The sequence below is a fragment of the Pseudopodoces humilis genome, chromosome 8 (assembly GCF_049639895.1).
Source record: "Pseudopodoces humilis isolate 2021_Gansu_Grassland_sample_001 chromosome 8, ASM4963989v1, whole genome shotgun sequence".
NCBI classification, from domain to species: Eukaryota; Metazoa; Chordata; class Aves; order Passeriformes; family Paridae; genus Pseudopodoces; species Pseudopodoces humilis.
Window position 1 is genome coordinate 30,037,749 of NC_142207.1, and position 26,821 is coordinate 30,064,569.

General features: G+C 39.9%; 1 protein-coding gene across 3 annotated transcripts in view; it reads left to right on the forward strand.

The window, feature by feature from the left end:
* Window positions 1-2,049: 2,049 nt before the first annotated feature.
* Window positions 2,050-26,821, forward strand: part of STAT4 (signal transducer and activator of transcription 4) — a 41,507-nt gene continuing 16,735 nt past the window's right edge. For 2 of the 3 annotated variants that reach the window (XM_005530347.3, XM_088058860.1), the window contains exons 1-10: window positions 2,056-2,124; window positions 4,454-4,582; window positions 6,068-6,212; window positions 18,713-18,811; window positions 19,627-19,719; window positions 21,554-21,632; window positions 23,201-23,286; window positions 23,909-24,060; window positions 25,237-25,395; window positions 26,330-26,422. In XM_005530347.3, coding sequence (XP_005530404.1) covers window positions 4,455-4,582; window positions 6,068-6,212; window positions 18,713-18,811; window positions 19,627-19,719; window positions 21,554-21,632; window positions 23,201-23,286; window positions 23,909-24,060; window positions 25,237-25,395; window positions 26,330-26,422 — 1,034 coding nt within the window. In that variant the 5' untranslated portion in view covers window positions 2,056-2,124; window position 4,454. Of the gene's footprint in view, window positions 2,125-4,453; window positions 4,583-6,067; window positions 6,213-18,712; window positions 18,812-19,626; window positions 19,720-21,553; window positions 21,633-23,200; window positions 23,287-23,908; window positions 24,061-25,236; window positions 25,396-26,329; window positions 26,423-26,821 lie in introns of all 3 variants that reach the window. The other variant, XM_014259071.2, reaches the window with a different exon arrangement.

Genomic DNA, 26,821 nt, shown 5'->3' on the forward strand with positions numbered 1-26,821 from the left:
TCTCCAAACAGAGGACAGTAAGGGATGTGACCTGCACACAGAACTACTGATTTATGCTGTACTGCCTAGAAGGAACCACACTGTCAGCAGGAAAATTTCTCACAATTACAATGTTTGCTTGCCTCACTGAGACCAGAAGTCCATGTTCTGAATGCACAAAAAAAAGCTATGAACAGTTCAGATACAAGACATAACACATGTAGAGCATGTGCAAGCTGAATATCTCCTTTATGTAAAAGACAGATGACACATACTCTAATTAAAGGTTAGTCAAGGAGTATAATGACTAGAGGCCAAACATGAGAGATGGTAATCTTGATTACAGGTTGGTCAGAGAGATCAAAGTAATAAATTGGCTCAGTGTTCCTAGAAAAAAAATTGTGAACTTTTGATGAGAAGATTACTATGTCCTGAATTCCTTCTCCATCGCTTGAGACCTTTTATTCCCTTAAACAGCCCACACAATGCAGACACTTGCTTCTTGTTCTCCTGCTCTGACCAGTGCTGAAACAACAATGAAGTGGAATGAAGTGTTACACAGTGAAGATTAACTTTGACCCATCAAACCCAGTGGTGGTTTTAACCTTTCCTGGCCTGTCCTATCTGTACTTGCTGAACTCCACTGAATGTGAGCCACAACTCCTTGCCCCTAAACTTCTCCTTTCAGCCCAGGCACTGCCTCCTTCGCAGCCTCCTCCTGTGCTAGACCGGCAGTACCCACCACATGGCCTTGAGCCATCTCTTTCACAGTCCTACCCACACAGATCTCTAGAGCTTCCCTGAACTGACCTAGACCATCTCTTTCCAGTCCTGCTCCACTTTCCCTCACATCTCCAAACACCATCACATCCTTCACAGTGTGCTAACACATAACCGCTCTCCAAATCACAGATGAAGAATGATCTCTGATTACCCTGGATTTTGAGATCACCTAGCTGAACTTCTGGCTTATGGCCTCCTGAAGCAAGCCTGAACAGATACTTCCATAGATAATAGGAAGCATTGTATTGTCTTAATATCAACCACTCCACCAATATAGATTATTTTCTAGGTTTAGCAGAGAAACAGCAAGCAAAAGGGGGATTGAAAACCTGTTACTATCTTGTTTTGTTGCAATGGTATGAACTACCTGTCTTCTCATCATTACAGACAGTTGTTGCTTAAGGATGCCTAGAAAATGAGTGCTTAATGTAAAAAGAGAAAGAAATAGTTACCGCTAGTTATTTAAAAGAAATACAGTGCAATAGTTCCCCCTACTGACAGCACAAAATCACATTGCTAATCAATGTTATTTCCTGGGTGGTCCTGAAATTACTAATTCACTATCCTGATGTGATCCACATAAGCTAACCAGCCTCCTATGCTTGCTGAAACCTAAAGGACAGAAGGTAGGTCTGAGCACACACTTAAGCTGAACCAGGGATGCTCAGGTTAAACATCAGGAAGAACTTTTTAATGGGGGGGAAAAAAAGGAAAAGGTGGGGAAAAAAAGAAAAGGGAAAGGTGGAAAGGCTGGCTAAGCATTGAAATGGACTGCCCAGGGAAGTGGTGGAGCCACCATTCCTGGAGGTGTCGAAAAAACAAATTGACTGTGGGTCTTACGTTGATATGGTGATGTTTAGTCAAATGTTAGACTCAATGTTCTTGGAGGGATTATCCCACCTCTATGATTCTAAGCCACAAGACGCTTTGTTCCGCTGCCCAACTCCTCCTAGAAGTGTCCTCTGCTTTTCCACTGGCCTTCACTGAGCAGAGCTCGGGCAGCGAGGACTCCGCTGCCTCCGCGGCTTTTGAGGGAACGGCGGAACCCTGAGCCCTCAGGGATGCCATCCTTCCCCCAGCGCGGCGGGGCCCAGGCCTCTGCCCCCACAGCACGAATGGGAAAGATTTCTGTACTTCTCAGCGTCCTGAAGTCGATCAGCTCCCCCCGCGCTCTGAGCCTCACGCAGGTCGCTGTGGCGGCGGCTGCTGCGGTGACAGCGGCAGGGCCGGCAGGGCCGGGCCCCGCGGGGCTGACGCACAGGAAGGCGCTGCCGTGGGCCGGGGGCGGGCACGGCCGCTTAAACCCGCGGGGCGGGGGCAGCCGGAGGCAGCAGCGGCGGAGCTCGGCCGGGCCCGGCACAGGCGAGTGGGGCGGCGGGACGGGACGGGCCGGGATGGGCCAGGACAGGACGGGCCGGGCCGGGGCGCGCACCGACCCCCGGCACAGGCGGGGCCGGTGGGAACGGGCTCCAGGCAAAGCCGGCAGCCGGGAGAGCAGCTGGGCAGCCGAAAAGCGGGGCTGGCTGCGCTGCCCCGAGTGAGGCTGGACACAGCTCCATCCCAGCGCAGCACCCGCTCCTTTGCCAGCCGCCTGACAATAAATAACAGGGTGGTTTGGCGTGGAAGGGACCCTAAAGATCATGTAATTGCACTAGAGACCAGGCTGCTCAGAGCCCCGTCCAACGTGGCCTCGAGCACCTCCTGACATGGGGAGCCCACATCTTTGGGCCACCTGTTCCCACCCTCACAGTAAAGAAATTTCATGTCTAGTCGCAACCTACTCTCTTTCAATTTGAGCCCGTTCCCCCTGTCCTCTCACTCCGTGCTCTTGTACACTGTGTTGCCACATCTTTCCTGAAAACTTTATTTCAGTTTCCTTCAGGGGGCATTCACAATGAGCTCCAAGTGCCCGACCTCCTCAGCTGTCCCTGCAAAACCTTTTGTGCAAGGGGAACATAGGTTGTACCGAGAATGTCACAAAGATCTCGGGGACAAACCCTACCCGTGTGCTTTGCAAGTTTCTGCATGTGAGCATCCCTGCAACTTACACGGCAGGCTGGACAAAATCCTTCTTTTCTGGAGTTTTCTTGTTGTTTTTGTTTTCTTGTGGGTTTGCTTTTTGTTTTTTGGGGTTTTTTGTGGCTTTTTTTTTTGTTTGTTTGGGGTTTTTTTGTTTGGTTTGTTTTTTGTTTAGATAAAAATATTAACTTTTCTTGCTAAAATCTTGTTATGATGTCGTGATCACCAGAATTCACTAGTATTTACAAAAAACACTCCCACTGAAACTGAACAGACTTAAAAATCTGGGCGGGGGGGGTGTGTTTCCTGGTACTGTGAGTTCAGAAAAAAGTTACAGCCAGACTCAGTGATCCTGAAGATCCCTTCCAAACCTTAACAATTCTCTGATTTTATTCTATAAATTATTTATGCATTACTGTTTGATTCCTTGTATGTATCACCAGAAATAAGGTTTGAGATTCTTTGTAACTGCTGTCAATACAGCAACACAGACAGTGAAACACTCCGGTGCCTAACTCCTCCTCAGCAATTTCAAGAAACAAAGTAAATATTATTTTTCCTCTCAGAATGGAAGTAATAAAGAGAAGAGAAATGTCACTGTGCACATTTCCACTGATGTTATATATGGTGTCCTTGATATCACACACAGAATCATCCTATCAGCCTTTGTTGAGAAACTTAAACCTGTCACTTTTGCATGAGTAATTGCTCAGGACTCCATTAAACCTTGAGATACTACATTTTATATTTTTCTTCTGACTTTGAAAAAATGCAAAATGAAAGACTACAGTATTAAAAATGTGATGTCTTTATTTGAAACTGTTGACATTCTGAAACTACAATTCAGAACTGGAAATAGAAAAGCTGCATATTAAAAGGTCAGCTTTCTACAAAAATGTCCATTTTGATGAAATCTTGTCTTTTTCTTCAGGAAAAGTTTCTGTCAAAAATGTTCCAACAGATCCATAGTTTGTTGGCCCACTTCAGTCTTTAGCCCCTGAATATATTTTGTGTCTTCTGTTAAGATGAAATGGAAGAACACCTCTGGTATGGGATCAGGGTGTTGGCAGAGCCCAGTGATCCCAGCCCTAGGTCTGAGGTCCCAGGGCACATCAAATATAATTCTATGGCAATTTAAAGTAGACAAGATATACTAGATTTAGGTTGCAAAGCAGTACTCTCCAAAGAGAAAATGTGGGGCTTTAGGAACAAGCACAGTAACACACAACCATGATGACTTTAGGAAAAATTTGAGTGGTATGAGTTCACCAAGAAGAGAACAAAATCGTTGCTATCCACTCCTCTTCAATAATAATAGATCTACCTGGGTTTGAAGAGAACAATCCTAAACTTCTCTTGATGAGAGATGGTGTCTAAATTTTGCCAATTTATAAGCATCATAAAGTATCTAAAAAAATTTATATAAAGGAGGGGAATTGACAGAGGTGCCCATTAAAGTGTAAGAGCCAAAACTTCTTTAATGGCATTGCTCACTTTTCTCCCTCATCCCTTTAACTGACTAAATTTATTCAAGAACCACCCATTTTGAAAGACAGAATAAAGTGTGAAGGTATATAAGAGCTACAGTGAAAATAACCAATTTATCCAGTTTGGATTAGTAATTCATATTCATTTTTCAATTGCAAACTTGTTTAATTCCTTTCTTTTGTAGTATGTCCCAGTGGAGTCAAGTTCAACAACTGGAAATAAAGTTTTTGGAGCAGGTAGACCAGTTCTACGATGATAACTTCCCCATGGAAATCCGACATCTTCTAGCACAATGGATAGAAAGCCAGGACTGGTAGGATTTCATTCATTCTGTCTCCTATTATTTCAATCGCCAACAATTGTTCTGTTTGCTGGCAGGCTTTAGGGTGCTCATTTACAAACTGTGCAGGTATCTACACTCCAGTAATACTATTTCACTAGTTATGGATTTAGTCATTTAAACTTAGGGAATACTAGGAGGTGAAGATTCACATTTGAACTTACTGCTAAACAAAATCCAGTAAAAATGGATTAAAAAAAATAATGCAAGTTAATATTCGATGGAAATGTTATACATTTACCTCTTGCAGCGTAAAATTATTCACTTGTCCAAAACTGCACTTAAAGCTGGATAATTCTGGGGAACAAGCCAGTTGTTTACAGGAACTGCTCTCTAGGAGATCAATTTATGCTCAAATTTGAGAGTTCACTTCAGAGTTATCTTAAGGAAATTCCAAACTAAACGCAAAAAAAAAAAAAACCAACAAAAAATTAGTCATACCAGAAAGAGACATCTCAGTTTTTCATGCCAAATCCACAGGACTATTGTGGAGGGGGGGGAAAAAGTAATATATAAGTATATAAGTATATATTTATGAGGCATTTATGAGGCTGTGACAACACAGCTAATGTTAAAATCTCCTTTTTGCCAGATGTGGAGTTAGCAGGCATATCTCAAACCTGCTATTTGTGAGGCAAGGAGAGAGACTGTCGCAAGGACAAGGATGCCACTCTGTCCAAACTTTTTTCTCCTCACTAATGCTGCTGCCCTGCACATACCAAGCTGTACCATGAACAGCAGAACCAGTAAAACCTGGCTTTGTCAGTGTTTGTGTCCTGTGTCCCCTATATACCCTTCACCAACAGCCTCAGAGTCTTCTGTATCCCCAAATAGTTTGGCTGGGGGAAGGCTCATCTGGTGCCTGGTGTGAAGAGATGTATCTATTGCCTGGCCATCTGGCTGTTGCCTCCTGGAGTAGGTTATTGCTGCCGTTTTCCTCAGTGGAGGCGCTAATTTGGATTCCTTTCTTCTACCAACCTGCCAGATTGCCATGAGATTTGTAAGAACATTCTATCTTTTGGACTTCAAGCCTGTTGCCAACTTTGTCTGAAACTGGGCAGCAATTTCAGAAATTATATCTGTGTGACTGAGTGAGAGGGACAGTTTGCATAAGCCCCATTTCATCTGACAAGTGAGGTGGAAGTATTTAAATATTCACTGGACCAGAGACTAGAAAACCCTGGTTGTCTCCTCTGGCTGACTCTACTGTCTGTGCTAACACCTCACCTTCTTATTATAGGTGCATATCTATAGGAATATAAAAAAAAAAACCAAAAAAAACCCAAAAAATCATAAAAATAATTATTCACTAGCTCTAACTATATGCAAGTCACCATATACTTGAAGTCTTTTTTTTGCTGCCTAGATTTCTGAATAGATTGTAATTTTCTGTACTGCTAGATTGACACGTCACCCAACATTTTAAATATGCATGGTTGTTGTTCATTGATTCTTTAGGGAGGCTGCAGCCAACAATGAAGCAATGGCAATGATCCTTTTACAGAATTTGGTAATACAAGTGGATGAACAGCTGGACCGAGTTTCACAGGAGAAGAATCTGCTCTTGATCCACAACCTGAAAAGAGTCAGGAAGCTGCTGCAGGTGGGTCATTTCTTCAAATGATAAATTGCACTGCACACTCTTTCTGGTGTCTGGAGGCAAGCTCTGTCAAATGCATTTTGTTCCAGCTCAGAGCTGCCTCGAGTGCCATAGACTGCAAGCAGCTATGGGAAGACTGAGCCTTCAGCAAGATAATTCAAAATAACAATTCCAATGTCTTTCTGTGGAGCAATAATTCCTGTTTTAGTGCATGCAGCTTGGATACAAATGCTGTGACTTCTTAGCTCTTAGCTCGGTGCATATCTGTGTTTCACTGAGCTCTTACAAATAACACTGTACAGTGCTTATAGATGCTCATGTTTATTACAAATGTAATTACCACCTTTCAGACACCTCCAGATATTTAACTATGGAATAAAAAACATGCTTGGGGCTTAAGGCAGCACCATGAAAAAGGAACCCCTGTAAATCATTAGCATTCTTGCTGTTTTATGCTTTTCTGGGATTATTTGTTATGAATAACTTAAAGGATTTACCATTAGGCTTCTGCAAAATGGTATTTATTTTGATTGTCTGACTGTTTCTCTAATAATTGTTTATCTAAGGCAAGGATTCTCAAAGTTCCACTTCATTAGTCACCTACTTCCTGACATCTATCTGTCTTCTGCATAAAGCAGATATGCCACTGAGTTTAATGAAAGTTTGGGGGTTTTTCTCTACTTTGATGGTGTTTTCCATAAGTACCTAAATGATAATTACATTGCTTGCCAAACGTTTTCTTTATTTGAGACATATGTACATACACTCACACTGGCCTGGAAAATCTTAGCATAACTTCATCAATTACTTTGTTCTCTTTACAGCTCTGTCTTTCTTCTTTTTATCCCTAGTGGTTATCTCTTAAAAATATGACACTATTTCCATTGCTACTGCTTTTTCATCCTATGTTATGCAAGCAGCCTCCTGTAATTTAAAAATAAAATAACTTTTTTTTTCTTTTCTGGTTTTTGGAGCAGCACTTTTCATAATTTCAGTACTCATCAAACACCAAATTTACTCAACTTGCATTACAGAAACTGTAATGATCTTGGCACATTTTACCACAAAGCTATATCACCTTAGTAAAGGATTCTTCCATGGGGCAGATGTGTGGAAAGATCATTTCAGGCCAAGCAGTTGCACTGGTGTGTTCCACTGGTGGCTTAAATGACAATGCATTTATGACTGTATTATCACAATGTGCACAGGCAGAAGGACTAGAACATATTTACGTACAAGTTCTACAAAATTAAAGCCTCTCATTGTTCCTTCTGCTCTTTGCACCGTTTATTTTATTCTAAATTTTTTACCAACACTTGAATCATCAGCTCTGTGTGCTCTGCCAAACTGGGCACACCAAGCCAAGCAATCAGGCATTGAGTGAACTCATTTGAGTTCATGTAATAATCTCTGAAAATGGCCTGAATGAAAACCTTTTCTTTTAAATCCTGTCACATTTGTAAATTATATCATGATGTGCTTCAGGAGGAGCACAAAGCAAAGGAGGCTTATTCTAGAAAGGCAAGAGGAGGGGAGTTTTAAGTGATTTGTGATTAAATGGTTTCTCAGGTGCTAGGGTCTGAGTCACAGTTCCAGAAGAAGCCAAAATGCTCAGGCATCCCATCATTACAGCTGAACAGTGTTATGAACTCCTTGAGAGGACATGTGTGATACTGGAATGATACTGCTTATAAACCAGGATCTGAATCTTGAGCATTGCAGTAGAATGTTTCTAGGTGAGAAAAAAAAAGAAAACCAGCAGCTCTGCCCATCATTATCAATGTTGACCTTTCTTCATTGCATCAGGACAACACATAACCTATGCTATCCATTTGCTTTCAAAATGCACATATAAATCACCAAAAACTGGATGGCACTTTCACTGGTGGAGCTTTTCCTGATCTTGAACACTATCACCCACAGTCTACTTTCTGATTTCCAAAATAATTAGAATACGCTGGAGTAGGACCAGGTTCTTGCAATGTTTGATAACAACCTATTATTGGATAAGAAAAATAATTTATACTGTCCTAATAAATCCATGACACCAGAATTTTTGACTTTTGTATAAAACACTGTGTTACAACTTTTAAGGTATGGAACATAGAGGATAAATGCATTTTCAGCCAAAGTATTGGATGCATGTCCTGTAGAGCTGCACAGGCAATCTCCTGCTGCAGCTGTTAAAATTATTTCTTCACTGATTAGGTAAGTACATCAGTAAAGAACTGCTGTAGTAGCTGAAATCAGCTGACAGCCTATCCTTGTTATCAACTGTCAAGTGTTATTAATGGACTGAACATGACACATAGCATGGACAGTATGTTCTGTAATATTATTAACATTGAGGATGCAAATTATCTAATTATGGGTCTAATCTTTTGCATTGCTGCTTGGATTTTATTGCTGAATATAAGAGAAGATTGGAAAGGGGCATTTGGCTTTCCACCCACAGCTGGAAGCCCTTGCAGATACCTAACTCTTGCAATTTGAGCTAGTTTGTGACAGGTTCATGAGACAACATCAGAAATATGTGACAGATGTACAGAGTAGAATGCCATGGTCGTTTCTGTCCCAACACACCACCTAGGGAAAGGGAGGCTGGAATGGTATGCTCTAAAACTAATGAGATCTTTCACTGACTGGTAAAAGAAAGACTGGATTCCTAAACAGAGGAGGAAGCTGCTTTTGTAAACATCTTTTCCTATCTGGTGACTGTGAACAGCACTGGTTTGACTTTCTCTGAAAGTTAGTTACCATGAGCCCACCTTTCTCTGCTTCGCTCTCTAGTGCAAGCACTTCTTTGAAATTTCACAGTTCCCTCCTCTTCCTTCCCCTCTGAACCACACACAGATGCACAGATCCGTGTGCATCGTGCACACACACAGAGCTGTCCAACCTCAATACATGATGTGAGCACAACATTTGAATTGTGCTGCCCTATTGAGTAATACTTGACAAAATAGATAGTGCTGGAAGCCAACACTTATCGCTATGTACACGGCATAGTATGTTGAGCTGTGGTAAAGGTTCCTAAATGCTATGACAATAGCAATAATAAAGAAAAATTCAGTTAGAGAACACACAAAAGCTATTCAACAGCAACCTGCAGTTCTTGACAAAACACAGATTGAGAGACTAATGTTCAATCAGAAACACAACTGGATAGTTAGTGAAAGGCAGCCTTAGAAGAGGAAGCAATGCACACTTCATAAGTGGCCTGTGCAGCTGTTTTCTAGATTGACAAGGACCCCTTAGGATCAAGATTCCTGGTGCTGTTACTGAGTCCAGAGAGCATTATTTCTAGGAGTCTACAGCACCACAGCCAAGCATACCTCACCTAAAAGATCTCCCTGAGATTTTTATTATAAAATTGAGAAACTCTTCTATTCTGTTTACTGAAACATCTTTACATAAATATGTTTACTTGTTCTGTGAAAGTAAGAATGGAAATAGTGAAAGGAGAAAATTTGCCTGCCTCAGTTGGAAATAGTTTATTTATTAGTTTGCTAATACAAAGTTTTGGGCAACCTTGGTGGTTGTGAATGGCAAAGGGTAGAAGTCTAAGCAGGAAGGTGGGTCTGCCTGGCACCCCTGCTTTTGGAACACAGGGACCATCCCTATTCTCTCACTATTAGAGAAATAACTATGGAATATGGCATTCCTGCTTAGACTGCTTACATTTCCAAAATTATCTGCAGGCTAAAAGAGACACTGACTAGGAAATATGTAATTTGAAAAACTTATAAGCACTTGAAAATAGTGTTGAGAAACTTAGCTAAGCATCTGTGGTCACTGCTAGGTCTCTGTAATTTGCTTCTCTATTTCTTGCTTTCATTGAAACATCTCTTCTTCTTGACATTAATCTGGTATAAATGCACATGCTGTATTAAAATCAGGGTTAGCATTTTAGGTTAAAATCCTTCATATTTGTTTCCTACATCACTATTCTCCAGTCAGTAAATTGGATTCATTTTTATAGCAGAGCAGCCTTTTGTTGCTGTGCTTTTCAGTGAGAGACAGAACAGCACAGTCACTTTCTAAGGTTAAATTCTCTGTCATTCTTCTAGAGAGCTCCTGCTCCCCCCAGCAGCAGTTTTGGAAAGGGAAGAAGGATAAAATGTTCAGAGGCAGTGGGGGAAGGAGCAGGGAAACTACGCTTATAGTTCTTTCTTCTTCTTAAAATCTAGATGGAGAAAAGCAAAGCAGATTAGTCACAAGGAGATGGTTTGTGCTGTTGTTATGACGACAAAATATAAAGGGCAGATGTTAAGCTTTGAAGAGCTGCCTAGCACTTCTAGGAACCAAATTGCAGATGTAAGAGTCTGCATGACCTTGGCCCATGGACAATTACATCCTAGTTTTCAGAAGGAACATTTTTACGTGACAGCATACCTGTCCCTGATGTAAGCCTCTGTGCAATACACAAATGGATTTAGTGCACAGAGGCTCTTATGGAAGGCAGGCACTGTCCACATTCCTGACTCACATGCCAAAATCCTGGCTTGGGGGAGAGCAGCCAGGCTGCAGTGCAGCCAGCGGTCCAGGGCAGGGGAGGCTCAAAGGAGCCTGGGAATCAGAGATGGGCACTGTGCCCCAGTGTCCCACCATTGCATTTAGGAATGATGCTGGTGGGCAGCTGCCTGTTCAGCTCTGGGATGTCCTTCCCCCCACACATTCCAGCTGGAAACCTGGAGCACCCCTCAGGTGCTTGCTAGACAAGAAGTAGCTCTGTGGCATGCAGCCTGGGCCAAGTGTGTGTTCAGATGAGCTCTCAGGAGGAGCCACTGTCTGTGCTGTGCTCTGTGACAGGGGCAGGACAACCCCATCAGGACAAAAGCAGACATTCCCAGAATCATCCTATTCATAACTGAAGCCCTTATTTATGCTCTAGTCTCAAGATAACTTCTGAAAGCAATCCCTTCTCATTAATGGCAACATTAATGACATTAATAACATGTCACTTCTCTGTTTATGGTATTCAGGGTGAAATCTGATTACATAAATCTTCCTTTATAAAAGTGAAATAACAGATTTCAGGAATAAGAAAGACTGCTCTGCTCATTTACCATTGAAGCCCGAGTTAATGAGTATACTTGTGTGCTCTGGGTAACAATTTGCTGTAAATTATGTATATTCATGAAATTCATTTAATTTTCACAGCAGATTCTCCAGTATTGGTGAACTTTACCAGCTCCCCAGCCCTGCTACAGCCTAAAATGATGGGAGGGAGGGTAATGGGATTATGCCTGAAAGAGCAGGTCTGTGGGCACACACACCATTAACACCTTGGGGTCTGTTTACAAAGGGAGAGGTCAGGCAGAAGCACACCAACCAGTTATATAAAAACAGGCTTTTGGAAGTTATAGTAAGGAGTTGGGAAATAGTTCTTTAGTTACATTACTTTATACTACACATCTCTTGCTGTTTTTATGGAAAGGTCTGGAATAGCTTCTGAAGGTATCTTGTGTCTTCTAAAACAACATATATTAAAGCTTTTTTTTTTTTTCCATGTAAAATTCACTGTTTCTATGTAGTGCAGACAAATACATCTTTACATGATGCTGCTTAAAACAGTAACACAGCAGTTCATTCCTGATTCTGTGTCATGTTCCTGGTTATACTGCCCAGTTTGTTTCCATCTGCCATGAGCACTGAACATCCGTATGCTTCTCCAGATAGAACCAAATGAACATATAAAGGCTCCATAGTTCAAGTGACTGTTTACAAAAGCCTCCATACCAGAAAGGAACATGGATGAGGAATTTTAAGATTATTTATTTTGGTACATCAAAGAAAGTGGACGAAATAGCATTAGATCTGAAACAGGACATTCCAGTTGATGCTCAACAAACAATTCTAATAAGCCCAGTGCTGAGAAACAGTTGCAAAGAGTGGAAACAGCCATTGATGTTTAAGTTGCAGTTTCCTGTTAAAGCTTACAAAAGGGTGAGAATGGAACAAAATAGAGAAAGTTCCTAATAAACCACGGAAGATCCATTTCAAAATGTTATTTACACATATTTAGCACTCGTGTAGCCTGCCAGATCAACAACTCAACACGGTAACGTATGACATGTATTTTGAACCAGCGTGTCCTGCTGTCTAACACAATTCAGATTGTATTAGACTGCTCCCAGTGAGTTTTTCAGTACAACCATTAAAGCTGTTTACAGAAAATTTTGGCATGCAAATGGGAAACCCTGCACAGAAGTCTGTTTGCTAAGGCAGCTAGGTGTCTGCTCCTAGCAACTGCAGCCTGGTGACTGCTTGTCAGCTAATAAAGGTTTTTAAAAATGGTTGGTACAAGAATGAAAAAGGTTACTTGTTACAAGTAAAATACTTTGGGGTTTCTAGTTTTTATTTAAAGAGCGCAACTCTAACAGTTTATAAATGTTTCAGTTTGTTTTTGTAGAATGAAAAATAGTTAACTTGCAGACAGAAGTAAAAATACAAGCAAACTAAATAACCTCTTGTGGGCTTTGATCATTCTGAAGTATTAAGAACCCAGTTGCAGTTGAACATCTGCCTGAGAGATTAGTTAGTAATACTCAGGTCTTTGTGCCCAGAGGAGGAGGGGGATGTGGGGATCAGCCCTATCTAACCTCTGATGTTTTACCCTTTTCTAAGGAACATGGTACTTTCAAATAAATCTCGTTTAAGCAAGAAGTTATTTATTCTCAAATAAATATCAAATAAGAAGCATCACTACATTATTCACCCCTCCCTGTCTGTACAGTTCTATTGTCTGATGATGATGTCTGCAGAAATGTATTTTCTGTAGTTTTATCACATCTTACCTGCTCTGAAATCTGCTGTTTCTGTAAATTATTCCTTGAGTGGTTTTAGTTATTGCTGAGAGAGACTCAGAAGTGGAATTTGAGGGGTGGAGAAAAAGACCTCTGCCTTCACAGCTCATTTGCTGTGATTTTACAGCTTTGCCTATTGCAATTTAGTTGCACATGCCCTAAAAAAATTGTGATCATCTGGAAGTTATGCATCATACGTTACGAGAAAACTACACAACAACATAGCTGTGTATTAGGACTTCCCACACATGATAGGAGTTTCTAAAACAATGAGGTTGTCTTTAAGTTCTCTCACATATTTTGAGAGGGGAAAGGGGAAATCTAAAAATAAAAGTACAACAAGAGCAGTCTAAATAGATAGTGCCGCAGGTACTTCCTCCTAAAGACCTAGATAAAACAGAGACATATTTCTAGTAGCAGAAGATTTTTTATTAAGAATACTGCCTGTTTAAGTACAAGCTTTCAAAAATCTCCCAAGCATTTAACCTTTATCAGGCTAACACAAAGACCAACTCCTTCTTTGTATTCTGCTGTTGTCTTCATTAGACTTTGTGCCTGGATGCATAAACAAAAGTAGAAAACAAATCAAGGCGAAGTGTTATTTGTCGTATTTGAAGGTGAAAACGGGAAATATGTATGTACAGCTATGCCTTCCCACCCACACATTCGAGATACACAACTAAACCAAATCTTTCATTCTTTCAAAAAAATAAAATGATAGACAAAAGGGGTTTTACTCCCTGTTTTTGAGTTTATGAATGATGAAATATTTGCTTATCCAGAAAGATGCTGAGTATCAGACTTAGTAAAATAACCATATCACAAGGGAGCAATAGGGAAGGAAATATATTTTTGTTTGACTGTCTTGCTGTATCCTATCTCTCCTCCCTTCCATCAGCTTCTTTAAATATTCATTCAGTATGAACAAACATTTCAATGGTCATACTAAATAACCCATCCAAACCTCCAAGCAAAGCTCCTATTGTATACAATTAAAAGGCTCAATAAGGGCTTTTTCTAGCAGAAATGAGAAGAAATACAGCTGATGGTTTTGAGAGTTTAAAAAAAAATAAAGAAAAATAAAATAGAAAACAGAAAAAAAGAGAAAGCATGACCAAATTCTGAAGCAAATTTCAGAACTGGAAAGCACCAAAACCTACTCCAGTCCTTTTTTAAGGTCACCTTGAAAACACAGAAATAATCAGGCAAACTCCTGATGACTTTCTAAAGGTTTCATAGCACATCCTTCTACATTACAAGCTGAGACCAGCTAACACCTAATCCCCTGCTTTAACCACTGAAAACAGAGCCAGTTGCTCATGCAGTGCACATCTAGTATTCACAGATAGGAGTGTACAGAGTACAGAGCCTTTGACTCAGGAGGAGCAGCCAGTGTTAGTGGGGCTGGCAGTGATCCACTTTGTGATGGAGCTGCCCATAGGAAAATCAACTAAAAATTTGAAACTTTAAAAATGGGAAGAATAATAAGAGAATGACTCTGGTCTAGATTTCTTCATTTCTGTCACAGTAAGCAGTAAATTTCAGATACTAAAAGCAACAGTTGTTTGGTGTTCTTTTTGAAAGCACATATATTTTAAAATGTCATAATATGTATTTTAAAGTTTCTCCATGACCTTGAAGCTTAGAGAATCAAGCCTTGCATTTCCCCAGACACTGTTTCATGTACCTTTAACATACTCCAAAGAGTTCAAGCTGTTTTAAAATTTGGCTAAAGGGCATAAACTCTGCATGCTATAACATACAAACTGTTTTTGCAGAAATGCCTCTTTGTTTTTCTCCATGATCTACTAAGATACTGTCACAACAGATGTCCCTGGATTAGAAAGAGTGCATGGCGGGTCGCAGTAGGAAGCTTTTCTCCAAGGAAATGTCAACAACATTCACAGAAAGTTGTCACCTGTTCAGAATGAAAGTTCAAGTTTCCCGTTTGCTTATATTTAGCATCATGCTGGTAGTTCTTGAGAAGTATCCAGTCCAAATAAGATCATTTGTTGTAACTCATGGCATGGAAAGACCTCACTGGAACAGAAGATAGAAGAAAACTTCTAAGAAAACAAAATTACAGTAATATTACCAGATATTTTGATTTGAAAGAAGAAAAGAAATATCCTCAGTTCCTCTGTGTTGATATTTGTCAAAAGACAAATATAAATTTTCTCCTTACATGTTTAAACTTATTCATTCAATTTTGCATATCTAAAGAATCCACACTCTTCTTCCTCTTCTGGCTGCTAGTGTCCAAGTTAGGATTCCCCCATCTCAAGACATTTTTAGTTAAAATTCCTTAATTTTCCAACTTATACTACTCTTTTGCTGATAAGAGATAATTTGCAATTATTCATTAAGGAATCAAGGTCATGTTGGGCAATTTCTGCCCTCAGCCAAGGACAAAATGGAAATACAGAGCAACAAGAGCTGGCAGTAGGTGATTAATAAGGGAATACTGAGCAGTGCATTCCAAAGTGTAATTACAGCTGAAAAATATAAAACACAGGCAGAAAAATTTTAGTGTTATTATTTTTGCAGAGTCAGAAACATTGTTATTGTGACTTTTAATAACTATTGTTATTCAATAAGTTGCAATTCTTGAGATATTTAGTGTTACAATTAATTTATCATTTTATTGGTGGTGAGTTGCAATCCATCTGCTCCCTTACTGCAAAAGGGGCTGCTCCAGGAGCACGGGTGCCAATTCTCTGTTGACCTTCTTGGCATCTACTCAAACTGAATCAAGTTGAAGAAGCACCAGCCTGGCATAAGTATAGGAATCATTAGGGACCCAGCTTGTTTCTACAGCTCTATGAGTTAGAGAAGAAAGAAAAGTGGAGGGGGGAAAGTGAATTTCCACTCCATCTCTTGATTCAGGTGGTTTTCTCTTAATGAAACAAAGAAAAGGAGAGAAAGAAAGAGTTTTTGAAATTTTTGCATATGAATCGTGTCTAGAAACACTAGGAAAGTCCCTAATAACCGGCATCCTTTGTGGGGAATTTTAACACGTCCCACTGTCAGATTTTTTTTAAGAGCCTCTTCTATATAAATGCATTTTTCCAGCTCCAAGAGAGGATATTTATTTCTTCTCAACTTGGTTAAATAGCTTTTGTTTGACCCCTTTAAACCCTTGCAGTGCTGGAATTCTGTTGGGCAGAGGTAAGCCAGCACTAAGGTAAGCCTCAAAGGTACCAATGTATGGCATGGCCACTTACTGGCCATCTAGGGGGAAGGTGAAAACCCTGTTTTACTACCAAAAAGAAGTAACAGCCACAAGCAGAAATTAACAGAGGAATTAATCTGCCCATCAGTGGACTTACACCAGTGGCAGATTTCTCCCCAGCTTTCATCCCAAGCCTGATTAGTAACAGGACTTTTTCCCCCTCTAATCAAGGCACAGATGGATAAGACAGGCGTAGCAATAACAGCTGAAACAAGGCAGGACTGTTTACCCCCTTTCCCAACTTCACGTGAGCTTGTCCTTAACAATAAACTGATCCTTTGCTGAGCAGTTTCAGTCTACCAAGGAGCAGAAAACCCAGTCAGTAAAAAAAGCATGAGTCATTTCCATCCCAGTTAGCAACCTGGTTTGGCTCCCTAAGGAGTCAGGCACTGGGCTGGAGCACAGCCAGGAGCACATCCACTCTCTGCAGCAGTTAATTTGCCCTGGCTGTTGCTGTTGGACCTCAGTTCCACATGACACCCCACTGAATCCTTTGCAGGAAGATCACAGCCATATCCCACATTTCTGTATTCCCTTCCCAAAGCTACATCCTGACACTAGGGAGAGAGAGATTGGGAATATGCCCAATAAAGGGGACTGTGAATTTATTACTGGACCTGAAGTGCAGTGGTGTTGAAGGAAGCGTGCAGCAACATGGTAGTTACTGTCCTTACAGCCATGGAGCTGTCAAGGAGAAATGTGTAGTGACAGATCTTTGGCACTGTTATTTGACATGGAAATGAGCAGTGTATCCTTAATCAAGTCTCCTCTCACTGCCCAGGAAAGAACAGGCAGGGAGGGGAGTGCTTGGTGTTTCAGCTGAGGCATAGCATGTCCTGGGGTAGTATTACTCACCACTTCTTGTTTACAGAGAAGCTCCTAAAACCAGTCAGGTTCATAACTCTGCTTCCTCAGGGTAATTGATACAGATGGTTGCTGGAGCAAAGTACCATCCTGAATTGCTTTAAGGAAAAGGAGGCAGTGGTTGCTACTCTGGGTGTGCACTGCTTGCACTGTGGGACATGTACTTTTCCTGTCCTGAAAAGACTTCAGAAACAAAGTTTCATTTCATTGCTAACAGTGCCAGGGCAGTCAAAGCTTCCTTGGAACGGAACATTTGGTACCTTGGTTATTTAGTTTTAAGAGCCCTATATCTTTCACCTTAGTCCATACCTGGAACCACAGTACACATGGTATTTAATACCAAGCAGCTCAAAGTTGCTACAATCAAAACTACCATTTTTAATATGGTATTTCTTTACTTTGCAATTGAAGTCAAAACATATTTCAGATTCCACATTTCATGCAAGAGCTCACAGGAAATGTTTAGTGAAAAGCACTGGAAAGGTATATTTAATGCCATGGTACCTGTTGCCTACAGTAGCAATGTGTTCACATTTCTGTCAGATGCATTCACACCCTTGTATCAAACATAACAATTGGTATGAGATATCAAAGGAAGATATGGCATCAATTAAAGTATGTATAAACTTATTGTGTCACGTTCAGAGACAGCTAGAATAAAAGAGGTTCTGAGTGGCAGGGAGATATGATGAAAATAAAGAGTAATGATAAGGAGGAGAAAATAGAGTAAGTCCAGAACTGGAAACTGCACAGGAAAAGAAATTAAATGGATTAACTCTGATGAATGGACCATCACTATGAGCACTGAATGAAGGGTATCTGAATGAATGATACTGAATGAAAGGCATGTAGGATACTGGGAAACACTGAATGAATACATCACAATAAAGGAAGCTGCTTGAGAGTCCTTGATCATTCCAATTTTATAAATACAGCATAAACCAATATTAGTTCAAATTGTGCCCAGTCCTCAGTCATACATCAGTGATTCAGCACTTTATTTAGTGTGGTGTAAAAATATAGATTTTTTTTATTTTTATTTTTTTGGCTCTTTGGCTTGAGACAAAAGTTACTAATTCCTTCATCTCAGACATGTTTTTTTTGAAAGAGAAAAATTGTTCATAGACATTAAAATTTAAGTCTTCTGCTTTATGCTGAGGAAGCTTTCCTGCTTGCATCATTACCGTATTGATATGCTTACAAACTTTTTTGTTGGCAGAAGTGCTACATGCTAAGCAGCAACATCCTATTGAAAATCAAAGATGTGATAAAATCGTGCCCAGAATAGGCTGACAGGAAAGCCCTTTCAAAACAGCTGTGCTAGCAGGGGAGCAATTTGATCTTCAAATGATATACATCTCGGAATTGAGTCTTTATAATCTCGGTGAAACATTGTTGAGAATATTTTATAACGGTGGTACTAACTGTTGCTGCCCTAAAAGGCTGAAGCAGCACATAAAAAGGGGAGTCCTTTCCACCCACACCAATCTGTAGCTCATGGACACTCATACATCATGTTGCTTGTGATTTCCAGAGGGAAACCCTGTATTCTGGAATTTTTTTGAGTTGTATTGAGCTGTATTTACTTGTGCTTGCAGGGCAAATATCATGGTAATCCCATGCATATAGCGGTGATCATCTCAAACTGCTTAAGAGAAGAAAGAAGAATATTGGCTGCAGCCAGCATGCCTGTACAGGTAATGAATTACATTTCATTACTCTGTTCCATGTTAATCTGCTCACATGCTTTTCAAATCCTGTCCCCTCATTCCACTGAAGTGATTTGTGTGCTCTAGGGGTTGCCAAATGTTGCCCTTTCAACTCACATTTGAACTTCATTAGTAGCTTTCTGCTGGAAACATTGCTATGAGAGACTTCCCTGTCACAGCTAAGCTTCAAAGACTTTAATCTGTAGGAAAGGTTTTAAAGAGATTATTCTTTACAAAGCAGATGTGTGTATTTTAAATTATGCAATGCATTAATTCATATTAACTATGGAATGCAAAATACATTCCATCAAATATTTTATAGAGTTATTGATGATTTTTATGCTGTTTGGAGAAAAAAATAATTCAAATTACCAAATTAAACTTATTTTGGGGAAACTGTTACATGATTAAATGCGAGAGAGAATTTTTAAAACAAATGTGTTTTTGTTAATCACTTATGGATATAATATGTATTCCTATGAGTCTTGTGCTGTGGATCTTTTTTAAAAATCTGATAATCTATATTTAATTTACTAGATGTTTAATGTCTGCAGTATACCCACACCTTTTCATCTCTTGGATTTCAAAGTTAAAGCTGCATATTTTTCAAATGTGGAGAACTAAACATGTCTGTCTGTTTACAACAGTCTCCAGATGGTTGAACACCGGCTTCAGAATTCCCTCTCTGTGCTGGAACTTGCAGTACAGTTTCTATCACTTATTACTATTATTATTATTATTATTATTATTATTATTATTATTATTATTACTTGCCCACCAATTTTCTGTTCAATGTGTTCCAGGGGCCGCTGGAAAAGTCTCTGCAGAACTCAGTGGTTTCAGAACGTCAAAGAAATGTAGAACACAAAGTATCAGCGATCAAGAACAGTGCTCAGGTACCTTTTTTGTCCTGTGTGCTGTCTATGCCTGCATGATTTTCACACAGACTGAACTGTTTTTAAGCTGGGTAGCACAGTGACTTCTGCCAGCAGACACACTATCCATTTTCCATTATTCCAAGGACATCTGCCCAGACTAACAACTCAGGACACACCTGGATCCTCGGGTGTTAGCAGCTGTCTGGGTTCAGTGTGAGAGCTCCCTATTTTAAAGCTCATCCCTGTGTGAGCTGCAGGCAGACCACAGAGTGCAGTAAGCATATCTACTGTCTCTAAAAAGATGCAGAAAAGGTATTTTTGCAACTTCACCTGCTTTAGCTGGGTCAGCAGTAGCTTAACCTTCACGATCTCTGAGTCATGTAGCGAGACCTTTGTCGAGCCGAAGGCTACGTGACATAATTATGTGGTTTAGAGATGTGAGGGGACAACTGGGAGCTGATGGTGACCACTCTCCAGAAGTTTCTCATGCCACTGCAGGGCAGGGCTGTGTCAAACCTGTAGCTATGTCCCAGAGACCTTGAAAGCTCAGAGAATACCTGCCCATTCAGTTGAAGGCAGGAGAAGGGTTCAGAGTATCCATGGCTTTTTTGCTGTCCCAGCCCCACTTTCAGCTTTGCAGCAGTCTTAGTGTAGAAACTATATTTGAAATACCTGTCCATATGTTGTTGAGGAGTAACACTTCTGGTATACTGGAAAGAGATCCTAGGAGCATTCTCTCATCAGTGTCTCCTTTCACACAGAAGGGTTAGAGAGATCAAACCCGTAGAAGGATGAAGTACTTTCAGAAGAATGTAATATTAAGTCTCTATCTACACATAAAGTTGTAAGAGAAGAGTTGCGGAGCAGTCAAAGCAGCAGCCTGTCATGCTGCTCCTTCTGTCTGTGTGGGGAAGCACAGCCACCCCTGAAGGACCAGTGAAAATGATAACATTTTTTAGATAGCAGGGATTTTTTTTAAGTAAGTAATTAAGTTGAACACAGAAATTAGCAAGCTCCTCATGCATGCAATTTTGTACTTTACGGATATAATTTAAAATTTTAATTTTCGAAATAAAGAGTAAACCAAAATGGCTAATTGTGTGTGGGCTCATTTAGCAAACAAGTTTCTGTATTTTCAAAGACACTTAATGTGTACATCTCAGGGAAATAAAAAGGATATTTTATGAGTTATTGACAAAATCAAGGCTTCCTATAAACAGCACAGAAATAGACCTTCGAAGTACAACAGATAATTTCCTACAGTTTTATTTTCCTTCTTTTGATGGGGTTTTTTGAATTATCATTGATTGGTTCCTAGAGAATATCTTCAATATTTTTTTACAGCACATATGAAAAGAAAGCTGCAAAATGCCAAAGCAGCAAAAATATTTCATTTCTTTATCCAAATTCTTAAGACATTCTGTAAATAAATTCTGTGAGCTCTACTCCTGTGTCTGACTCCACCTTTTTTGGCTTTGCACACCCCAACTCAATTTCCATTTAAATAAATGCAAAATTATCCCTTTGCCCTGCTTTAAAGTTTCAAGAAGAGAGTAATATTATTGGCATAACAATTTCGATTTAGCTCAGGCTAACACAATCATTCCTACTTTCCACTATGTCATTGCACTAGTAAACAAGAAGGGATAAAGCTGAATCAACCACTGCCAACTGCAGGATAGAAGATAATATTTGACTTTCTAAACAAGTAAAATAAATCTGTAACTATAAATGTGTATTTATTATTCAATCAAGGTAGTAAACAAGGGTTCCCAGAACTGTTCAGGGGTTTTCAAATGGTGAGAAAGGAAAATACTAACTTATGCATTTGTTCATTTATTTTTTGGGAAAGATGACTGACCAAGATGTGAAATACTTGGAAGACTTGCAAGAGGAATTTGACTTCAGGTATAAAACAATACAGAGCTTAGGTAAGAGTTTTTAATTTTTAGATTTCCTAGGAAAGGACTGGTTCTGCAGCTAGACTCCAGCATCAGGGGGTTTTGCACATTACTTAAATAATACTTGTAAACATAAAAATGGATCTTGGGTTTATATAAAGTTATAGTCCTGGAACATGATGACTCTTTTGGGGTTAAGAGGGTAAAGAGGATCATGTTAAGAAAGTTTAGTCATTTCCTATGGATAAGCTGCCTAATGGCACATGAAGTAGTACATTTCTTAATTTAAAGAGCTTATTTTTCAATATCCACACCTTTTACATGACCCTTCTTTGGGAGAATGTGTCTTATTTCCCAGAGTCGTGCAAAACTGATTTTTCTTACCTCTAACTTGGCTTTCTGTTCTTTTTTGACCACAGTGGTGATAACCAGCTGGTAAGCACTCTGAATGCATGTTTGACCAGCCTGTGATGGTTGAGATCTGCACGTGGCAACAGTCCTTGCATGATCTCTTTCAGAAAAGAAACTGGGGTCTGCTTGTGTCTGTTCAGATATCTTCATATTGGCTTCCTTTGAACAAGCAAAGTTACTGGGCTTGAAACGTCCAAGTCCTTAAGCATATCGATCCTAAATGTTGAAGGCTGGATACGATCCAGCAATCAGAAGAGTTGCCACAGTTTAATGAGTTGCTAGTTATCAGGCCAGTCATAATTACTGACCGTACAGATAGCTGAAAGCTGCCCCATCTGCAAAATAAAACATGCTGACAAATAAATGGTTTTCAGGGCTTAAAATATCGCTGCTCTGCTCCAGCACAGCCAGCTTACAGTGTGTAGGAGCAATTGCTGTGGCTGAGCTGGTGCTGGCTATTTGTCTGCCTCTACTGAAACATCTACCCTAACTCAATAGGAAGGCATCAATCCAGATCTTAGCAGGCACATGGTTGGCACCAATTTCTTTTTTGAATGTAGCATAGAACATGCAAAAGGTCGGGGAAAGTGAGGGTAGGAAAGAGCTGCATGTGAAAGAGCATGGGTGAGCCTGGGGACTCTTGAATCTAGTGCATGATCCAGGGAAAAACAAATGTTAGAGAGAGGGGGAAATGCCCAATGATCAGTGCTCCTGGCTGCTGAAATTCCCCTGGCAATGAACACTTTGTCTCTGTTTCAAATGCCTCATAGCCAGACACTGTAATTCACATCGAGTGTCCAAAGAGCTTTAACCTAACTGCTGACACCACGAGCATATTTGTGTGTACAGATCAATCATCGATCCGAGTCAGATGTACGTAATACACAGGAGTATGCACAGGGATGAGAAATTTAGAGAACTCTGGATCTACTCTGTATGTTTTCTGCCTTTTTCTGCCCCACATACACATCTACAGACAGGATCCATAAAACCTTATGTTAAACTTTTACTAAAGCTAGTCCTTTCAAGTTAAATATGCTGTTACATAATCTTCTGATGTCCACAGTTTATTTTTTCACTAGTTCGTGCTGCAGTCTGGTGGTGGTTTTTTTTCTTCTTCTCCCCTTGTAAACAGGCACATGCACCCATACATGTATTTATACTGATTTTTTTTCAACCCTCTGCAGAGCAGAATGACAAAAACAGTGCCCTCATTAAACAGGAAATGTTGGCGTTGCAGGCGATGCTCAATACTTTAGACTACAAGAGAAAGGTTGGTGACGACGTTTTGTCCTTTGTGGTTAATCTGCTTTCTCCCCTTATTCCCACACCAAATACTCAAATGCGTATGTGTGCCTTCCTAAATCTTCATCTCAGAAGGACAGATGAATAGATGAATTTCACAGGAGTTAAAAATTTGCAAAATGTTTGAGTGGGTCTGGTGATTTTGACTAGAAGTTAAAAAATTGGCAATTAAGTAACAGTTCAGTCAAGGATATGCTTCACCTTAAGAGTGAAACAATTTGTTTTAGTTTATGGGGGGGGATGGTTATGATTAAATCAAGAAAACAAAAAACCAATGCATTTTATATGATGCAAAACAAAAGCAGAACTTTTTGAACTTGACAGAGCTTGCAAGTGTCGAAATCTTAGAGATATGCCCACAAAGAATGCAACACTCTTCTTTCCTACCCTCCCAAAAAAAATAAAAAATTACTGAAGAGTTTATAGAGATTCAGGATTAATATACAATGGGTGATGAATCCTTTCACTAAAGCAATAGGAGCTACACATGGTTACTTTGAGAATAATTGAATAAAATATAAGTGCTTCATGATGGTGAATTTTGCAGCTGTTGCTTGTGGTCAGTTAGTGACACCTTTCCTATTTTCCAGGAAGTGCTCAGTAAAATAGGGCGTGTGATCCATGAGATCGATATGCTGATGAGCAACATGCTGACTGAGGAGCTGCTGGACTGGAAGAGACGGCAGCAGATCGCCTGCATCGGGGGGCCCCTCCACGGGGGGCTCGATCAGCTCCAGAACTGGTAAACCTGCCCTGACCTCGCATTTCCACTGAAAACCACAGGAAGTCTGCTGCACTTGAAATGATCATTCCTTTAGATCAGCTGCAACAGCAGCAAATTCACTAGCAGCTAAGAAAGTGAATAACTAAAAGATGCTAACTAAAAGCAACATTCACTATTCAGAATTAACATTACGGTGAACTGCTGAGCCTGACTTGTGGCAGTCATTAATTTTTGGGTTTGGCAATTCCTCCAGATCCCGTAGACATACTCTCTTGGGAGTTTTGCTTGAGTAAGAATGGTGCTGACTGAGTTTGTCATTGCAGGCAGTAGGAGTTGTGTCTAGGCAGGAGCTGGGTAGAGGCTTTATGCTTTGACTCACTCCTCCAGGCTTCACACTGTGCAGGGATTGAATGGCAGTAGTCTCTGTGGTGGCACCTCTGAAGTGATTGCAAATAAAAAGAAAATAGGATTATAATTGAAAGACAGGATACCCAGAGAATGTCAACACAACATCATGGTCATTACTCTCCCATCAAAACCCTCATATGGAAGAGGTGAAGTAAAAAGTAAGAAGTAAAAAGGAAGGAAAATTATCAAGAAAATTTTAGGACTGAAAACAAAAAAAAAAAAGGGGGAGGGGGGATTTTCCTTCTTTTTTTGTGTGTGTAGGTTTCTTTTTCAATTAACAACTTTTTTTTTTCCCAATGAAGATGCTAAAAATAGCTTCAAAATGTAATTTTATACACACATACTGTAAACTGTTAGCAAGTGTGTTTGGATTTATTTTTCCTTACTGCTTTTACACTTCTTCAGTGTTGTTAACTTGCTCTTTCTATATAAATATTATCCTTTTAAAGAGTACATTTTGCAAATCTCCCAAGCTGTAGGAAATAATTAATGTTGGCACAAGTGCTCTGCATGTACAACATCAGGACCATGTATATATTTCTTCCAAATTGTCACAGACGGAGTTGCATTGTTGTGAAAATATTTATCTTTGAAGATAAAGCAGGTGATTTGCCCAATTTATATACTCCTGTAAACTAAAGATGAATGGATGTGAGTTTGGGCAAAGCTGGAAAGCACCATTCAATACAGATTCTGATTTTCCCCGAGCAAGAACTTCAGTAGTTCTTGTGTTCTAAGAAACTGTTTACAAGAAAGATTGCAAACGAATTCTTTGTCTTGCTGTAGCTTTACACTATTGGCAGAGAGTCTCTTTCAAGTCAGAAGGCAACTAGAAAAGCTGGATGAACTCTTGACCAGGCTGACTTACGATGGGGACCCTATTCCTGTGCAAAGACCTCAGCTGCTGGAAAAAGTCAACTTTCTGCTCTACAACCTTTTCCGGAAGTGCGTAAACCACTGCCAAAGTACAGAACTTTACCTCAACTGGTACAACAATAAGAACACACTGTTAAGAAAAAGGAAAAAAGTTTGAATGTCTGAGGATTTTAAGGACCAGGTTCCTAATATAAGAAGTATACACAACTTTCATCAAAACTCGTAGAAACTGAAGGTTCCAGGCAGCTTCTCATGGGTAGCATTTAAGGGTTTGTCATCAAGTTCTGACTCTTAAGTTAATGCCAGAAATCCTCTTATTCTAGGAGGAGTTACGTACATTCTGCTGAGAAAAGTTATGAGGTTTTGTGTTTCTGATTTTGCCTTTTTTTTTTTTTTTAAAGTAAACGTTCCTTTTCTTTCCTCTGTCCTCTCCAAACTACACTTCCTGCTGCCCTCCCCACTCACCCTTCTATTACTAGCTAAAAGTAGATTTCTCTTGCCTTTTGTACAGGCTGTACTAGAGATACACCACAAGTGAGTCTCTGAAAGCAAAATGGGCTCAATTGTTTGATTGATATATATATATATAAAATTGAACTTATAGTTTAATTGTTATAATTTAATTTCATTGGAGACATGCTCAGTGTATTTTCATACTCTGCTTTATGGCTCTGATAAAATTTTGGAAGACCAAGACTACTTTTACCATCATTGTAATTTAGAACAGTAGAATTCAGTGTGATTTCCCATATCTGTTTCCAAATATCCAAGAATCCAAATATCTGTTTCTTACGGGAACAATTTTAGAGAAAGTTAGACCACTGGATCATCTTGAGAACTGAGAGATGAAATGCATAGCTCCCACTTCAGCATCTGTAGAGAAATAAGCCTTTAAAGAGATACCAGCCCCTTTCCCTTCCCGTCCCCCCCCAAAAAAACCCCAACCATCTGTTTGTTCATACATAGTCCTAAAAATCTATTTGTTTCACTTCTTCTCACACAGCTCCTTCGTGGTTGAAAGGCAGCCCTGCATGCCAACACACCCCCAGAGGCCAATGGTTCTCAAAACTTTAATACAGTTCACTGTTAAATTAAGGTAAGGGAAAAAAAATCTGATATAAACTCCTTCATTTGTGTACATATTTTATCCTAGGAGAATCTAGAAAGCAAAGCAGACCAACTTGCATTAGGGATTCGTTCAACTGCAGGGAAATTTTCTGGAATGGGGATATAAAGTCCACAGAAGCTGTCATGCAGAACAAGTGGCAGTAAAGAGCACACGAGGAAGAAAGGCAGATTGTGGCTAAAGGCAGCACCTTCAGGGTTCTGTATGCATCGAATTCTTGTTTTAATTACTTTACAAACTGAGTAAATAATGATCCTTATCATACAAGCCAAAATCAGAATACTCAGAGCCACTTCTGCACAGAGGAAAGAGAAGCTGCCGCATTTTGGGGATCCCAGCTGAATCACAGAAAAGTTATTTCTCTCCCAG